The following is an 18,438-nucleotide window of genomic DNA, read 5'->3' on the forward strand; positions in this document are numbered from 1 at the left end:
TCTTTATTGGTTTTCTATTGCTATGTAATAATATTACCACAAACTTAGTCGTTTAAAACAACACACATTTATTATCTCTTGATTTCTCTGGATCAGGAGTCCGGGCATGACTTAGCTGGGCCCTCTGCTTGGGGTCTCACAAGGCATCAATCAGTGTGCCAGATGGGGTTGCAGTCTCCTCTGGGGATTGAATGTGGAAGGATCTGCAGCCAAGCTTACTCATATTTATTGGCAGAATGCAGTTGCTTGCTGGTTGTTGGACAGAGGCTGCCCTCAGCATCTAGAGTCTCTCCACGTCTTGCCATGTGAAGTCCCCTAACATGGCCGTTTGTTTCCTCAAAGCCAGCAAGACAGAGAGAGAGAGTCTACTCCAAAAAGACAACTGAAAGAAAAGAGAGTTTATTTACACCAGCTGAAGGGCAGGGGTGACTTCCCAAATCTGCCCCCCCCCACCCCCGTAGTGATTTTTTGCATGGCTTTTATACACATTAGAGACAAAGAAAGATAATCATCCTGGGTAACAAGTAACAGGGGTATGGAGAACTTCATTAGTTCCTTAGCTCAGTTATTTACTACTTCCTTTAGGATTAACATCCTCTGAGATACCTGGGACATGGTGCCTCCAAGTCTAGGTGCAGACTTTACATATTGATTTTCAGTGAGACTAAAACTCAAATACAAGGCTTGCTTACAGTTTTGTTACATTTAAAACACTAATATAATCTAATGTCATCATGCACAGATAATGACACACATCTTGCCATCTTTACTAATGTCATTCCTCTCCCTGAAATGAAACTATAATTGTTATTTTGGCTCAGACTAAGTTATTATTCTAATTAATTTTCAAAATGGTTTATTCATTGTATTTTAGAAATTTGTGATATTTAAATATTTTAATTATCTAAAAATCAGTGGTCTGAGTCAACGATTTTCCACTCTATCCTTCTCTGCTCTGCTTTGGGGGATCACAAGGGGAATGCAGAATGAGGTTGAAGTATTTATCCCCTCAGCTCCTTCCCTGCTGGGTTACCACAGACTGGTTACGTCCCTTTAACAAAGGCACAGTTCCTTTTAGGTGGCCTCCCCTATGGCCACTCTCTCTAGGTTTTGGTAACAGCTCCATCCACTTACCATTTCAGGACTAGAAAAGGTAAGGACCTCCCGCTCTTGCTAGCTCTAGGGTATTGAACCACACATAACCTTGCTTTTCCTTAACTCTGCCCATGCCTTTATAAACAGTCCCTTTATGATTATCTCTTTGCTTATCCTATTTAAACTTGCCCATCTGTTTCCTGTTGGATTCTGAGTCACACTGTATGCCTCAAACTTCTGAGAATTTGAGACAGTGGTCTATAGCCTAGAAACAAATTACATCAAGGGTTTCTAGCCAATGGAAAATTTAAGCAATGCACAGGAATTCATGAGCCTGGGTGCTATTGTTTCCAATCTGGAGTATGATATGGATATAAATTTGTGAAGTAAAACAAAATAACTGCCTGCATTAGGCGTTTCCCAGAGGGACCCCTTTCTGAGAAGGGCTTTTCTAGAAGACAAAAACAATTGATCTGCAGAGACTTTCTGAGGAAATGGAACAATGGGATGTGCCCTACAGGATTGCAGATAAGCAACACTTGCTGATAAAAGAGCATGTATAACTGTGTCCCACCTTGTAAGTTACCCTTATGTAAAACGGAAACTTATCAGCTAGTCAGAATATTTCCTCACTTGCTTCCATGTTCACCCTATGTGAGCTTCCCTTAATGTATATGATACACTGAATTGAAAATTAATATTAGAAGAGCAATTGCAATTTTGAATCCAAATATAAACAGTATGGCTTAAGAATGAAGAACAAAACTCACAGCCTATTTTTATATCCTAGAGTCATGTAAGGATGATTTGAATAACAACTTACTACCATCTGCTTGTTGGGTGCACACAGGTTCTCATTATCCACCCAAGATTCATGTGTGTGTGTTATCACTTATACAATAAGACATACTTCTCATTTATCTATATACATTTATTATACATTTTATATACATGTCAATGTATTATATATACACAACAGGAATTAGTAGCATGATTTAAGGAAAGTAATGTTGCTTATAATTCTTATATAACCTATCTGGAACAAAAAACATAACATTTTCTTTATATGGTACCAAGGATAAAAAGTGAAGGAGGTTCTGACCTCCTTTTCAGAGAAAACCACAGTAAAGTGGACACAGTAAGCAAAGAAGGGAGAATGGGAAAAAGATATCCTGCCCACAAATCACTTACCACACACCAGAAAAGATTTGCATTCCTAAAAGCCTTGCATTCAAAGATAAACCATGAGTCATAGGAAACTCCTAAAAACCCTGACTAACAGGAAATCCTAAAAGGTATGCCTTCTGAGATAAGCCACAAAAACAAGAACATCCTGTTTTCCTTAACTCAAGCAGGGAAGATTGTGTTCTTATCTAATCTGAATTGTCAACTCCATATAATAATCTGTGCTATAAATTCTTATTTGAGGAGTCACTACTTCTGAAAGCCTGATTCCTTTACATTACTAGTAAAAATGTTTCTCTGTGCTCATATGTGTCTGAAGTTTTCTTTGACAAAGTGTTCCTAATGAAACTGGTTTTCTTGGGAAGTCCTGAAGGTGGAGACCTAGGACCAGCTTCATGACAGGTGACAGTGCAGTCAAATAGGGCTCCACCCTTGGAAAGGACCCACACTTGGTTTCATGCGCTGCTGTCACCATCTTGAAATTCTTAGTAATTTTAAAAGAGACCCCACAAGCTTCGTTGCTGGTCTTGGATGCACCATCAGTTGCTCTCCTGGACACCCAAATCTGAACTCAGCTGTTCACACTTTACTGTGTACCCTACTAAGGAGGAACCTATGTCAGTGCACAATGATAAACAAACAAGTCCCTCCTGCCTCCCTCCCCCCTCTTCCTAATCATCAACAGAATAGAGTCTTTTGGAGTCTGACAGGCCTTATTTTACTGGGAAAGTTCTCTCTTTCTTCTATAAAATAGCATGACACCTCAGCCTTGTCTGATGATTACTTGAGATCATGTCTGTATTTACCATATTTGATATCTAGATGCTGCATTAATCAGTTCTGAGTGGTTCCATTTTACCTTCATTGAAGTAGACACACCTTTATGCAACCTACTTCTCTTCTTGAGATGTGTCTAAATAGAAGCAGCAATTCATTTCAATGAGTATGTATTGTGAATGAGAGCGGGGATCCTTGTGTTTACTTCCTTGCTTCCCGATCACTTTTCGCACTATCATCAGTCTCTATTTTCCACCACCAGCTCACTGGCCCTCAATGACCTTCTTGTTGCTAAATCACTTTCAATTCTTATCTTCTTGACTTTTTTGTAGTATTTAACAATTTTTATCACATCTATCTTCTGTAACACCCCACTCTCCAGTTTCTCCTCTATCTCCATGGCTGCTCCTTCTTGGAGTTAATTGTTAGCTCTTCTTTTTCTTAAAAATTGCTGTTTCCTTGCTATCTTTCCAAGGACTTTTTGTTGTTATTCTCACTCTACATATTCTTGTTGGTTGAATTCATCCAGTCTCATAGCTTCAATTACCACCTATATGCTGCTGATTCCTACTAAGAATATGTAATTTATTAGAATGCTTTTGGCAGCAAGAAACAGCAATTTTAACTTAACTGATTTTCTTTACAAAAAAGGGTGTTTTGTTTTTTTTTAAATGAATTATGAAACAGAAAGTAGAGAGGTGCTGTGGTGCTCAGGCATGATTCAATCAGCACCTCAGCTGTTCTCCTGTGATTCTCTTACTCTGACTTCCTGTTTGTTAACTTCATTCAACATGGCAATGTTGAGAAGAGAAAGTGAATAGTGAAGTCTTGTCAAAAGTTTGAGGGAGTGTCTTTCCAGAAGTCTCCAGCAAAACTTTTCTTGCTTCTTACTGATCCCAAATGGGTCCCAGGTCTAGGTGCTCATTTTTTAATCAATCCCTATAGCTGAGGGAATGTCATGATTTGTTGATTGACCTATGCCTGCTAATGCCTGAATCAATCACTACAGCAATCACTGATTAGCCTTGATCTGAACTGTTTCAGTTTCCCAGATGGCTCAACCAAATAACATGAAATGTATCCGCTTAAACAATGGGAATTCATTTGCTCAAAGTTTTGAGACTGGGAAAATGTCCAAATAAAGGCATCATGAAGGTGATGCTTTCTCCCCAAAAACTGTGGCATTCTGGGGCTGGCTGCCAGTGATCTTTCACTCCTCTGTCACATGGAAAGGCATATATGGTGGTGTCTCCTGGTCTCTTCCTTCTATTCCAGGTTCCATTTCAGCTGCTTGCTTCCTGCGTTTCTCTCTGAGTTTCATTCTGCTTATAAAGGACTCCAGTAATAGGATCAAGACCCATTCAGATTGAAGTGGGCTACATCTTAACTGAAGTAACCTCAAAAAGGTCCAATTTACAATGGGATCACACCAAGAGGAATGTATTAAATTTAAGAACATGTTTTTCTGGAGTACATATAGTTTCAAACCATGATATGGAACCACTTCTTGAAGATGGGGGCCAGTTCCCCAAACCACATGGCTGCTAAAAAATAAGAGAAAAATAGAATCAGTATGTCAAGGTAAACACAATGTTCATCAGATCTACCTATTCAGTGATGAGAGACCCAAAATAAGGATTCTTGATTTAGTTGTGCTAAGTATCTGAGGGCCAGGCTTGTAGGTACTGCAGGCCCTAAAATCTGGGGGAAATAATTGTAAAATCAGTTACAAGAATTATAATATCATGATTGCTTACACATCTTTGACCTTTAAAATAATTGGCTAGAAATAACTAGGACTTTGCTATCTGAACTTCTTTTGCAATTGATATTTGGTATTTAAAAAAAAAGTATGACAGCACTTTTTGACCATCTAGAAGCTTGCAGGGACCCAAAGAAGCTGAACACTTCATAAGACTGAGGCAGTGACCCGCACTTTCCTGGTCTTGGGAAATCAGATAAATCATTGGGAAGACCTAGACAGACAGCACTCAACAGATATGAAAGGCCAAGAGATTCTGTCCTTATCTGCTTTGCCAAGTGTTCCAGTTTGCTAATGCTACCATTTGCAAAATACCAGAAATGGATTGGCTTTTTATAAAGGAGGTTTATTTGGTTACAAAGTTACAGTCTTGAGGCCATTAAATGTCCAAGGTAAGGCATCAACAATAGGGTACCTTCACTGAAGGATGTCTGATAGTGTCTGAAAACCTCTGTTAGCTGGGAAGGCCCGTGGCTGACATCTCCTTGCTCCCAGGTTGCGTTTCAAAATAGCGTTCCCCAAAATGTCAGTGTCAGCTTCCCATGGCCTTCTTCAAAATGTGTCTCTCAGCTGCAGCTCTGAGTTCCTTCTGTTTGTCACCTCTTTTATATGGCTCCAGTGATTTAATTAAGACCCATCCTGAATGGGTGGGGTAACACCTCCAGGGAAATTATCCAATCAAAGGCTTGCCCACATTTGATTGATTCACATCTCCATGGGAACACTCAATCAATAGGTTCCAACCTAATCAACACTAATACGTCCGTCCCCACAAGACTGCATCAAAGAACATGGCATTTGGGGGGACATAATACATCCAAACTGGCAAACCAAGTTCTTTCATCTAAATGGCTCTGAAAGCAGCCGAGCACTTTTCCAAAAAAATTACTGTATTTATAAGTAAATACATACATAGCCCTGTTGCTGCTATTCAATCTTTTTTTAAAAGCAAACCAGCAAAATTTCCAGATCCAAAGTAACTAAAAATCTAAATGTCCACAATTTAAATACTGTCCCTCTTTCCTCAAACACCAATCCTCTCATTTCAGTAGATGGCATCACCCTATGCACACCCAGTTTCCAAACCCAAAGCCTAGAGATTAGCCTTGACTCCTCACTTTCCCTCACCCCTCTCATCCCAACCAATCTCTAAATCCTGTCAAGTCTGCCTCCATTAACTCTTGAATCTGTCCATTCCACTGCTATTGCTTTCCTTTAGGCTACCATCACAAGACTTCTATTTGGTCTCCCAGCCTCCAGCTGTGCCCTCTCCTATCCATTTACCACTTAACAGATTTATCTTTCTAAAGGTCACTATTTCTATGCATGTCCTGTCCTTGCTTAAAACCCATCAATGACTCTACTCAAAGTCCTCCAGATAAAGACTAAATTCGTTTAACATAACAAAGGCTATAAGACCCCATCTTAGCTCTGTAGATGAGAGGAAGGCCAATAAGGCTCATGGCCAAACCCAGCCCACTGCCAGTTTTTATATGGCCTGCAAGTCAAAAATGGTTTTTACATTTTTAAATGGTTGGGAAAAAATTAAAAGTTGAATAATATTTTGTGAGTGAAAATTTTATGAAATTCAAACTTCAGTGTCTATATAAAGTTTTACTGGAATACAGCCACTCCCCTCCCTATTGTCTATGGCTGCTTCTGAGATACACATTGATTAGTTGTAACAAGACAGTAGGGCTCACAAAACCTTTAATATTTACAATCTGTCCCTTTCCACAAAACGTCTGCCAATCCCTGCTCTAGACTCATCTCCCAGCACTCTACAGTCTAACCATTGTTAATATTTGCAGACCCTAATAGACCACCTCTTACTCTCCATCCTGTTCTCTCACCAAGCCCCCTAAAGGTGTTCCCATAGAACTAACCCTATCTTAGCATTTAAACTGCTATTCTAATTGTCCTTTTACTTGTCTCTATCCCTCACTAAATCGCATGTGTTCGCCACTGAATCCTCAACATCCAGCACAAATCCAGTCCTTCATTCAGTGCTTAATACAAGCATGTTGATTGGATAAGCAGCATCCTGAAGGTTAAAGAGATGAACAAGACTAAGTCCCAACTTTCAGGGAGCTTACAAAAGGAAGATAAGCAACAAATCAATCTACAAGGAGGCATGAGAAAGCACTAAAAGGTAGCAGGTATTCTGCAGCATTATCACAGAGAGAAATCTAGCTGGGGAAAGGTGCATTCCAATTTGAAAATAAGTCAACTCCCCACATGACGAAATTTTTACTGTGCTTATTTGTTGGCATATAATGTCTTCATCTGTAAAACAAGGATAAATAATCCCAACTTCACAGGATTATAGTTGTAGGGCAAATAGTATTGCTGGTGCACACCTTGCCTCTCTTCCTTTTACTTGTTTCTTCTGGAATACCTAATCCATTAGCAATCTTCTAGGAACAGGGAGCTTCGGCAGCTCAAGCATGACCAGTAAACAATAATAGCGATGGTGGAAACTCATTCCCGTGACCTTTGGGCGTCTTTGTGTACAGACCATGAGAAAGAACTTCAGGAAGTATATGTGTTCCTCAGGATACCTCCCAAGAATTTATGATTTACTTTCCCTCTGGCCATGTGCCTTCTTTGTTCTTTGCTAACATAAACTGTTGTTAAAACTCCCTTGGTAGCCGAGATCTGCCTGGGTCCAATTGCCGCCTTGGCAATTGTTAGACTTGGCATCTGTTAGCAACCTTCCTTCAGAAGACGATTGTACGAACCGCCCCTGTCCCGTGGAAGTTTCCATCGGGCACCCTGGGACCAGACGCGGTGCCCTTGCGGCTACAGAACAACAATAGTGAATATGGTTAATTGCTGAAATAAAGCCTGGAAAGCACGTAGCCCCGTGTTTGCCCCACAGAACGCGTTCAGTGGACGGCATCCCTCTCGGATCCTTTAAAAACGTTCCGTTTGATGTTAATGGAGTCGGTATCCAAGGTCTCTGGAGTGCATAGCCAAGTGCATCGCCCAGCATGAAACGCATCCCTTCACTAAGAACGACCTCTCAACACTCTCTTCGGCACAAGGGAATTCTCCGCTCGCGACGTCCCTGGCACGGCGGCTGAGAGAGGCACCCGCGGAAACGGCTGTGCGCGAAGCTGTGACGCCGTCGTCCGCGGAGAAGGACTACAACTCCCGACGTGCTTCACCCGAATTTAGGGATTCTCTACATTTTATCACACTCAGCCCCTTCCGCGCATCCTTAAGTGACTCAGCCGCTGGGGATTGTGGTCTCTTCCTCTGTGGTCCCGAGCGTGGCCGCGTCATCGTCGCCGGAAGATTCCGTGTGATGTCACGAGTGTTTACGCGTCTCGCGGGAGGCAGGAGTTGACGGACGCTCCCTGGCTGGGTTCTGGCGGCCCCAAGGCTGCGGAAGAGTCTCCAGACGGCAGTCACGATGCCTCGCCCCCGGCGGGTCAGTCAGCTTCTGGATCTGTGAGTCCATCCAAACCCCACCTCCCCTTTGCGCCGCTCGGGTCCTCCCTCGCGGGGCTGGGCCTTGCGCACTTCTCCTCCCCGCCCCCTTCCCACCTCAGGACCTCTGAAGAGGCTCTCACGAGGCTTCCGTTCCTAGGCTGCCTGTTTGTCTTCTGCCCGCCGAGGAAAGTTGTGCGAAATGGGTTGTTGGGCAGGTTGCGTCTCCATCCCTTGCCTTTTGCGCACTCAGATGTGTGTTCCAACTCCTCAGTCAGACCCTGGTAGTTCCTGGCAGTGGCCTGTTTCTGACAGGAGCCGAAAGCCTCTGTAGAACAAAATGGAATAAGCCTTCATCAAAAGCCTTCATCAAAATTGCGCTCTAGTCTTTCTTGCTACTCTAATTGGGATAAATATTCATTCTTTGAGACAATATGTAGCATAGGGGTCAAGAACAGGGATCCTTGATTTAGATTGCTGGGTTCAGCTCGCTGCTTTGCCATTCACCGGCTCTGTGACCATGAACAAGTTACTTAACCTCTCTCTGTGCCTGAGTTCTTTATCTATAAAATTATGGTAGTAATAGTATCTATCTCATTGAGTTGTAGTGAGGAATAAATTTAACATATGTAAAATTCTTAGAAGGGTATCTGGCAAATAACAAACACCATTTAAGTGTTAGCTTTTTTTATTATTAATTATTCCACACCAGAAATTTGTATTAGCACTAGTTGCAGTTACAATGCCAATCTCTTCTCTCAAGAGCTTTCAGTCCAGTAGTATTACCGTTTGAAAAATAAGACAGCTGAAGGCTAAGGAGAACAATCACCCCGTCTACTGAAGGTTTTCTAAAACTGGAAAATTACCGTTTACTTATATCATAAATTTCTGGCCTTTCAGTCCACGGTCACTTTTAATAAAACGGAAATTGATGGGCTTTCCTTGGTGTAGACCGAAGCTAATGTGGAGTCTTGAGGAAAAGATCTTACTTTATTTCTTGGCATAAATTTTACACCTGATCCAAATGGGATTTTAACTCTGTCAGTTAAGGCAGTTTAGAGTAATAGCTAATGTGCAAGTTAGGAGGATGGACTACCTGGGTTTGTTGCTGCTTTAATGGGCTTTTCTGCCCAACGTGCACAAAAACCAATATGTGAAATTATGTGAAAATATGAGAAATTAAGAATTAACAAACGGTTTTGATTACTGAATCATTATATAGATTTTTTTTTCCTTTCTGTATTGTAGAATAGGCAGAAGTTAATATCTGAAATTACTGAAACTAAACTAGCCTCAGCTCTGTATATACTTACTATTGTAATGGTTGTTCTAGCCTAGTCTCAGCATTGTGTATACTTACTATTCTAGTCTAGGCTCAACCCTGTGTATACTTACTGTTGTAATGGTAACAACTCCATCTCCCCTTGTTTGAATCAATAAAAACCCTGACTTCCTTAGACCTTAGACCTGGGAGACAGAATTTTGGGCCAGTAGGCCATCTGATCCTCTGCTTTGTGTGTAGCAATAAAATCTTTCTCTCTTTGAAACCTTGGTGTAATATTTTGGCTGTTATGCTCATCAAGCAGAGAACCCTGCATTTGTTTGGAATCAGTTTGGCGACCCAAATGGGACAAAGTTTCCTAAGAAGCAAGGAATCCGACCGCCCAAAATTCTAGGGTCCTGGCAGGACAGGTAAGCATGCTAATCCAGCCTTTTGCGGCCTCTAGATTCTTTTGTTCCAGAGGCTTAGCAACTGGGTTTTTCTCTGTTCTGCGGGCACTCCAGACCCTCGGAGCCTTGAAAAGCTTCAAAGAGAGAAACAGTTTCCAGTTCCAAGTCCGGACACCTGGTGGGTGAATGGGTCATCAAGGTAAAAGTGGATCAGGAAATTAGTATGGCAGTTGGAGTCCCCAGGACCTGACCTTGAGGCGCTGGGTCCCACTTCCAGAACAAGCCCCCTTGACCTCCCTGTTTTCTGGGTAACATTCTGTACAGGGTTTGAGGCCCTGACCTGTGTTTGTCTGTACATGTTCAAGGCCCTGCCCTGAGTTTATCTGTTGAGTGAACTCCTGGAAAATAATTAATCCAACAATTAATTGGTATTTAATGAAATTAAGTAAATATATATTGCCTGTTTAACTGTTAAAGGTATGTTACTTAGATATAATAAGTGTTTAATGCCTGTTTAATTGTTGATTGGTGTATTTGGTCTAGTTATTAATTGGTATATTACTTAAATGTATAGTTAAAGTGTTAAGTGTCTTTAAATTTGTTAGTCGGTGTGTTACTGCATTTGTATTGTTCAAGTGTTCCTAACTGGTTACTGATGATGCAAATTCTTTAAAATGGGAAATTCTAATTTTAATAACGTTCCTGAATATAGACCTTAGGCTGTATTTTGAAAAACAGGAAAGATTTTAGTTGAGCCTATAAAAAAAGCAAAAAATAGTTTATTTCTGTAACCCATTCTGGCCTCAATGTCATTTAGAATGAGGAAAGAAACAGCCTGAGAATGGCTCTATAGGAAAGAACACTGTATTAAAGTTAGAGTAGTTCTGCAAGAGAGAGCAGAAATGGGATGAGATGATGTATGTTCGGTCCTTTATTTGTGTCTTCCAGCAATGAATGTTAAAGAGAAAATGTAAAATTTTACTTGTAAAGATTAACAGAGAAAAGAAAAATGTCCTCCCTGATTCAAATCCAGAGAATCTACTATAACCTTTATTAATTCCATCTGCTCCACCCACACCCTGTTATTTGAAGGGTCAATAGATCAGGAAAGAGGAAGTTCCCCTACCTCCTCCTCTTCTGTATCCCTCTTTAACAGAGGTAAAAGAGCCTGAGATAGAAAAGGTCTCCGCCTCCCACATCCGCCAGTGTACTCAATTTGGCTCCCTAAAACCAGCAGCAGAGCCACTGGCAAAACTTCTACCCCTCTATCAAGTACCTATGGTAATAGAACAGGGAGGTGGGAGAGGATTTGTATATAGGCATATCCCATTCTCCATATTGGATTTATATAATTGGGAAAATAAAACCCTACCCTATAGAGAAAGCTCAAAGCAAAATGAAAGCTTAGTTCAACCTATAACCCAAAGTGGGTAGTATTCAAGCATACCAGAAAAGGATGAAAAAGTAGGGTTCAAATTAGTTTTATATTTCTATGTTTCTGGTATTTTGGGATGTCTTAGCTTTCTATTTGTGTCTGTTTGTGCAACGTGTATTTTCCTACCTCTGGATAGTAATACCAAGTTGGTGAACAAAAATTCTTAAAAGAGCTCTATTTGATAGCTAGAAGTAAATACCTGAAACTATCAAACTCCAACCCAGTAGTCTGGACTCCAGTAGACGACTGTATGACAATGTAGATTACAAGGGGTAGTGTATGGATGGATGAGTAGAAAAATGGGGACAAAAACTAAATGAAAAATAGGGTGGGATGGGGGGATGATTTGGGTGTTCTTTTTTACTTTTATTTTTTATTCTTATTCTGATTCTTTCTGATATAAGGAAAATGTTCAGAAATAGATTGTGGTGATGAATGCATAACTATATGATGGTACTGTTAACAGTTGATTGTACACCATGGTTGACTGTATGGTATGTGAATATATTTCAATAAAACTGAATTTATCTGAATTTAATTAAAACAAAAAAGAGCCCTGTTCGAATTGCTTAAAGATAAATAAGTACACACACACACACACACACACACAAATTAGTACTCCTGGAGACCCAAAAAGAAAAACTATTTAGGCATTAGGGTTCAAAGACTTAGTTTTGTACATTGGAAAGAAACTGCCCTCTGAAATTTCTCAAAGGCAGCAGAGGGCTGCCTCAGGAAATGCCAAAGGCACAGCTTTAGGCAAAATACATCTAATAATTGGTAATAATTAAAAGAAGGGCATAGGAACTGTCATCAACACTAAGGCTTTAGTGGGTCTCAGATTCCACTACCCTTATTTAAAGCTCATTTTTTTCTGTCTCATTTATCCCTGCTCCCAGGGCCCCTTACACCTTGGCCCAATATGAATGGTCCAGGTAAGGTATTTATGGTGCGAAGGGTTGGGTGCAGAAATATAGGGAGATTGGGCTTGGTTTAGAATGCTTTGTACTGGGCCTGGAGATGAGAATTGTTAGGCACAGAGGAAATAATGTGGAATAGGCCATGTTTATTCTGAGAGAATTCCCCAATTAAAAAATTTTCCAGTAATACATTTGTAATGGTAACCGCAGTAAACAAATCATTATTAAAATATAAATAGCCTTGGATTGGGGTAATTTAATAAGATCTAATTGCCAAATTTCAGTAAGTAAGAGAAAATGTCCTTGATTGCTATGGAATAGTTTTCCTTGATTTATACTTGGTACAAATTGAACAATTATAGTATATTTTCCAGTGTTTGATGCTTTTGAGGTTGTTCATAATTTTAGAATTTATGAAAATAAAGAGGTTTTTTTAACCTCCAATAGAAAAAGGCAACAAAGCTGCAAAAGTGCAGTGACAAAGTCTAGTTCTATTTCTGTTTTTATGATGACTTTTGAACTAAAAAATACAATTTTATTCTACATGGGTAAACTTGGTTCTCCCTAAATTTATACTTGTTTACTGATAAAATAAGCTAGCATTGTATTTATTAGATCTTTAAGATGTGAAAAATGTAAGTTTGTGTTTAATTAAATAAAATAAGTATTTTGACAAACTGTTTTAAGAACAGTTATGTTTTGTATGATGTTTAAAGACAGTATCAAAGATCTTTTTTGGTGACTTAATGTATGTGTGTATGTAAAGTATACAGGATGTGCTTTGTTACAGAAAGACGTATAGTTTTTTCCTCGAGAATGTGTAGGGCAAAGTCTGGGTGAATATGGAAAGTTGCAGAAGTTTGTGGAGGCTAATTTTATTTGTTGTAGTCAATGCTGACTAAAGTTTGATAAGCTCGTCTAAGAGTGTAGTTTTGTCGTAAAGTAAAATGGCTATTTTTAATGTGTAAGACAAGACCTGAATAGTTATGGAAAGTTGTGGTAGAGTTGTGAAAGTGAATTGTTTGTTGTAGTCAATGCTGACCCAAACTTGATAGGTTTGTTTATAGTATTTTGTAAGAGCTTTTTGTGTCAAACTGTGTATTCATATAAAACTGGAATTTAGTTTTCTCTCTGTTAAAATAATGCAGATTTTTGGTCTGCTCTTAATGAAAGGTTATAAAAAGTTTTTCTTAACCATCACAGTATTCTGTCTAGAAGATAAAGATTCTATGTCGTATCAGATTATATCCTTGTTAATGTTTACATTGACCTTATCATCCTTTATTTTAGAACACAAGTCTTCTCGCTTTTAAAGTGTTTTCCTTAGAATCATATTAACTCCTATTTTACTTTTTGTTGTTACTTTGGTTAAATAAGGAACCTATTAGACATTGTCTCACAGTAGCCCATTTTCCTGTTTAGCATAGTATTCAAACCTGACAACTTTTGACATTTTGCCCTCCCCAGATAGAATCCTAAAGGATGTTTTTTATTTCTAATTGTTGCAAAGAGTTTGTTATTCTGGCTTGTAAAACTGAGGCTGCTAGAATATGACTCCCGGGGATGAATATGGACCCGGCGTCGTGGGACTGAGAGTATCTTCTTGACCAAAAGGGGAATGCAAAGTGAGACGAAATAGTTTCAGTGGCTGAGAGATTTCAAATGGAGTCGAGAAGTCACCCTGGTGGACATTCTTATGCACTATATAGATAACACCTCTTAGGTTTTAATGTATTGGAATAGCTAGAAGTAAATACCTGAAACTACCAAACTCCAACCCAGCAGTCTGGACTCCTGAAGACTATTATATAATAATGTAGATTACAAGGGGTGACAGTGTGATTGTGAAGACCTTGTGGATCACACCCCCTTTATCTACTGTATGGATGAGTAGAAAAATGGGGATAAAAACTAAAGGACAAATGGGGTGGGATGGGGGGATGATTTGGGTGTTCTTTTTTCACTTTTATTTTTTATTCTTGTTCTGGTTCTTTCTGATGTAAGGAAAATGTTCAGAGATAGATTGTGGTTATGAACGCATAACTATGTTATCATACTGTGGACAGTGGATTGTATACCATGGATGATTGTATGGTGTGTGAATGTATTTCAATAAAACTGAATTTAATTAAAAAAAAAAAAACTGAGGCTGCTAAAAATAGTTGAATATATTACATGAGAAGTGTTTGGAAAGTGTTGTCAAAATTAAAGAGAATTTTCTAACCTTTTGTTGGTTAAATTTGTATGGGTGAAATGTTATTCATATATTTCAAAATTGTATAAAATTCCTAAAGACTTAACAGTGTTCTCCTTGTCCATGTTATATCCTGATACTGATCAGCATTATGTTAGACAACAGTATGATGTTGTTGGTCATGGTTTTAGTTGTTCTTAGAATAATGTTACAAATCATGGAAATGACCAAATTTCCTTTTCAGTTATACTGCTTTACTCTAATGTTTCTCTAAAAGCATGTGGTCAGCTATAAGTCAGAACTTCATCTTCAGCAAAAGGGACTTTAAAAGAGAAGCAAGGAAAGTATATAAATTATGTTCTGTTAATTAACATAGCCCTAGTAAGTGAGTAAAGGTGAGTCAGGACAAAACTTCTGTTATGGTTTGTGGTTGATGATCCCAATATAAGTAAGTTAATTGTCAAATGTTTTTATTTCCGGAATTGCTTCATTTAGAAAATGCTTAAAAGAAAACTAGGGCCTAGATTGTAAGCTCTTATAGCAGTCAAATTTATCCCCAAGCTTTAACTGTTATTTCTAAATTCCGAGATGCTTTGCTCTTTGTGTACAGCCTGGTAGTTCCCTGAAACTTTGGATATCTGTGTGACACCTGAGATTCAAGAGTTAGCATTTACCAGCTCTGAAAGTCAGCATTACTCCGTGAAGTACTATTAAAGAAGCTGAAAAGGAGATCAGACTTCAATTAGAGATATGAATGAAGCTGATCTGGTTAGGACTAAGGTGAATCAGTACACAGGATAAAGGATGATATTGTTTGTATTTTAAAACTTTAACTTCTGCGTGAGACCAAAGAAAGAGATATTTATTTTGTCCAAAATTTAAAGTTTCTGGAGCACACTATCTAATTTAATCCGTCAAGTCAGTTTATTTAAACAACCTAATTCAGCTTTATTTGACTTGGAACCTAGAATAGAGAATGAGATCTTAATATTCTGTACAAGTTGAAGTAATACTCTGATTTATTTCAGAGTGTTTTGGGCATAAAATTGAAAAGGTTCCTTGAGGGACTGGGGAAAGAAAGCCTGGAGCTATTAAACTTCCCCACCTGGGTAATTCCTATTCTCCCAAGCATTAGGAGCTCCTAATTTACTCTAAAATATGTGATCCCTACCTAATAAAAGGAAAATTTACTTCCGTAATGACATAATACCTAAGAGTCACCCCTGTTCCTCAAAGTCTCCATGTTCCTCAAATGTGATCTCTTTCTCTAAGCCACACTCTGCAAATGAACTCACTACCTTCCCCCCATGAGAGATATAACTTTTAGGGGTAAATTTCCCTGGCACCGTGGGACATAACTTCCAGGGGTAGCCTCTCTGACACTGGGATTAGCAATGGATTCATAATCTAAAGGAGGAAAAGAAATCAATTTTCAGTTGCTAAGAGATCTCAAATAGAGTCAAGAGATCATTCTGGAGGTTACTTTTATGCAGGTCTCAGCCATATATTGCCAATACTATTCCTGAAAACCCTAAGGAACTCCCCAGGTTCTATCTAAAATCTGTAAAAAAGTTATTTTCCCTATGTAACATAGTTATAAAATACCGCCGTCTACTCCTTTTATTTAAACCTATAGTTTTCAATTTTCTTATTAAGTTTATTTTTCAGAGACTTAAAACCAAATGGCTGCCAAACTAAATGTCTTCTTCCTCCATATTGCAGCTGTAAGCCAACCCAACAGTAGTCTTTTGGACATGATACAAAGCCAAGAGGAAAGTTTATTAATCTCATTCAAGGGTAGAAAGTACACATACAACCCAGCACACTGGTTATCATTTTTGTAGTGTCAACACACGTAGTAATAACTTTAACCAGATCAGAGCTACTACCACCTGTAACCTGTTATATGGCCCTGTAGTTAAGGCAATGTTCCCAATTTACTGTGCTCCAGATTAAAGATCCAGATTGTCCCTATGCCAGATAAGCCCTGAAACCCAGAGGTACCAGTGTCTCCAAGAATGACAACCAGTTTCATTCTTGTACCCCATAATGTTTGATGCCCCTTTTCAGCATGAAGAAGTTAGAACAGTCATTGCCCAGAAATTCCTCAAGATTGAGGAATGAACAGAAATGAAAGGAAGGAATTGTAACTGAAAAATTAAGAATTAACAAATGATTATGATTACTGAATCATTATATAGTTTTTTTCTTTCTATATTGTAGAATAAGCAGAAGTTAATTCCTGAAATTACTGAAACTGAACTAGTCTCAGACCTGTGTATACTTATATTCCAATGGTTATTCTAGACTAGTCTCAGCCCTGTTTATACTTTTTAATGGTCATTCTAGCCTGGTCTTAGCCCTGTTTATACTTGATATGGTGATAACAGCAACTCTGGCTCCCCTTGTTTGAATTCATAAAAACCCTCACCTCCTTCGACTTGGGGAGACAAATAGGCTATATGGTCTCCTGCTTCGCACGGAGCAGTAAACTCTTTTTCTCTTTGGAACCCTGGTGTCATATATTGGGCCTTTGTGTGCATTGGGCAGAGAATCCCACATTTGTTCGGTATCAACACCAGGATTTTGGGGAGAGAAAGAGTTTATTTGCAAAGTTGACAATCAAGGAGACTGGAGGCAAGTCTCAGATCAGCCTCCCCAACCTGCTAAGCTTACAGATTTGATCTTCTAATTTAGTGGTTGGCTTGGGAGTGGGGGAAGGAATGGAGTGAGGTGGCATAAGTCTTGGGCAGTTTCTAGGGGAGCATGCGCATTGCTAAATCATGCTAGAACATGCTTCTGCATAAATGACATGCCACAAAAATGGTGGCTAAATCTCTTCCAGGGGTGTGATTTTTACTAGTATAATGAAGCAAAGGTAACTTTCAGGTCACGTTGTAATTAATATGCATGTCCTATGGCTCAGTCTAGTTAGAGCTGGTTCTGCTGGGGTTGTTAAAAACAGGAACTCATCTCGCAGGTGAAGCAAGCTTCTTACGGATATACATAAGGAGGTGGGTATTCTAAGAAAAGGGCAGTGGAAACTCCTATCAACTAGAGAGGGGCGGGGGCCACCCTGGAAAATGGGTTAGCCCATGTCAGCTTCAGTGGAAATTGTTGCGAGTTAGAAAGGCAAGGGTTTTTTTGTTTTATTTTCCTGAAGGGGTGGTTACAAAACCCTCCTTTGTGTTGTTCTCTTTTTCAATCTTGAGGGATAAGGGGTGATGATTGCTCTAGCTACTTCTTGCTGGTTAGGACATTGAGAAGGATTTATGGAATGGGAAGGCTTTTGATGCATGTTGGAGGTATTCTCTGGTTCCTGGAGCTGGAGTAGGCCAGGGGGCATTTATCTCCATGTCTTCAGGTATGTCTGGGTTCTCTGGGTTCAGGGGTTGATACTTAATGTGACAGATGGTTTTTCTAGTAGCTCCTCTTGGCACAGGAGTAACCCGGTGGCTTTTAGTCTCTGAGAAATAACTTTGATGATAAATTTGTTGAGTATACACCCATATGTAAGAAGCATAATTATTATTATAATTGGGCTTAAGATGGGTAAGAACCAGGATATTTTAGGTAGGTAAATTTTGATTGAATCTCATAGAGTGTGTGGATGGATTGTTAATGTTATGTAGCTAAGTAGCTTGGTTGTACAGCTTTTCATATTCAGTTCAAGTTGGTTTGAGGTGTTTACACATGTTACATCATGAATTATTTGCTACGACACATATTCCTCCTTGCCCTGCTAAGAGATGGTTGAGTACAATTTGGTTATCTATGACGATATTTGCTAGTGTGTCTTTGGAAATTTGAATGGCTTCAGGTGCAGTGGCAGGAGAGTTAGTAAGCTTTTCCACTGTGGCTGTTAAGTTACATAAAGTGGCTTATGATAAATCTACCCCATAAGGCTACCTCTATCTGTAGTCTTAATGCAACTTTTATACCCAGAGTTTGCTTATTTAGGATA

General features: G+C 39.2%; 1 protein-coding gene across 5 annotated transcripts in view; it reads left to right on the forward strand.

The window, feature by feature from the left end:
* The first annotated feature begins 8,126 nt into the window (after positions 1-8,126).
* The window catches only part of AMN1 (antagonist of mitotic exit network 1 homolog), a 70,921-nt gene continuing 60,609 nt past the window's right edge, over positions 8,127-18,438 (forward strand). For 3 of the 5 annotated variants that reach the window (XM_037845506.1, XM_037845507.1, XM_037845508.1), the window contains exon 1: positions 8,127-8,275. In XM_037845506.1, coding sequence (XP_037701434.1) covers positions 8,238-8,275 — 38 coding nt within the window. In that variant the 5' untranslated portion in view covers positions 8,127-8,237. Of the gene's footprint in view, positions 8,276-9,837; positions 9,947-18,438 lie in introns of all 5 variants that reach the window. The other 2 variants (XM_037845511.1, XM_037845510.1) reach the window with 2 other exon arrangements.

This window comes from Choloepus didactylus, chromosome 8 (genome assembly GCF_015220235.1).
Source record: "Choloepus didactylus isolate mChoDid1 chromosome 8, mChoDid1.pri, whole genome shotgun sequence".
NCBI classification, from domain to species: domain Eukaryota; kingdom Metazoa; phylum Chordata; class Mammalia; order Pilosa; family Megalonychidae; genus Choloepus; species Choloepus didactylus.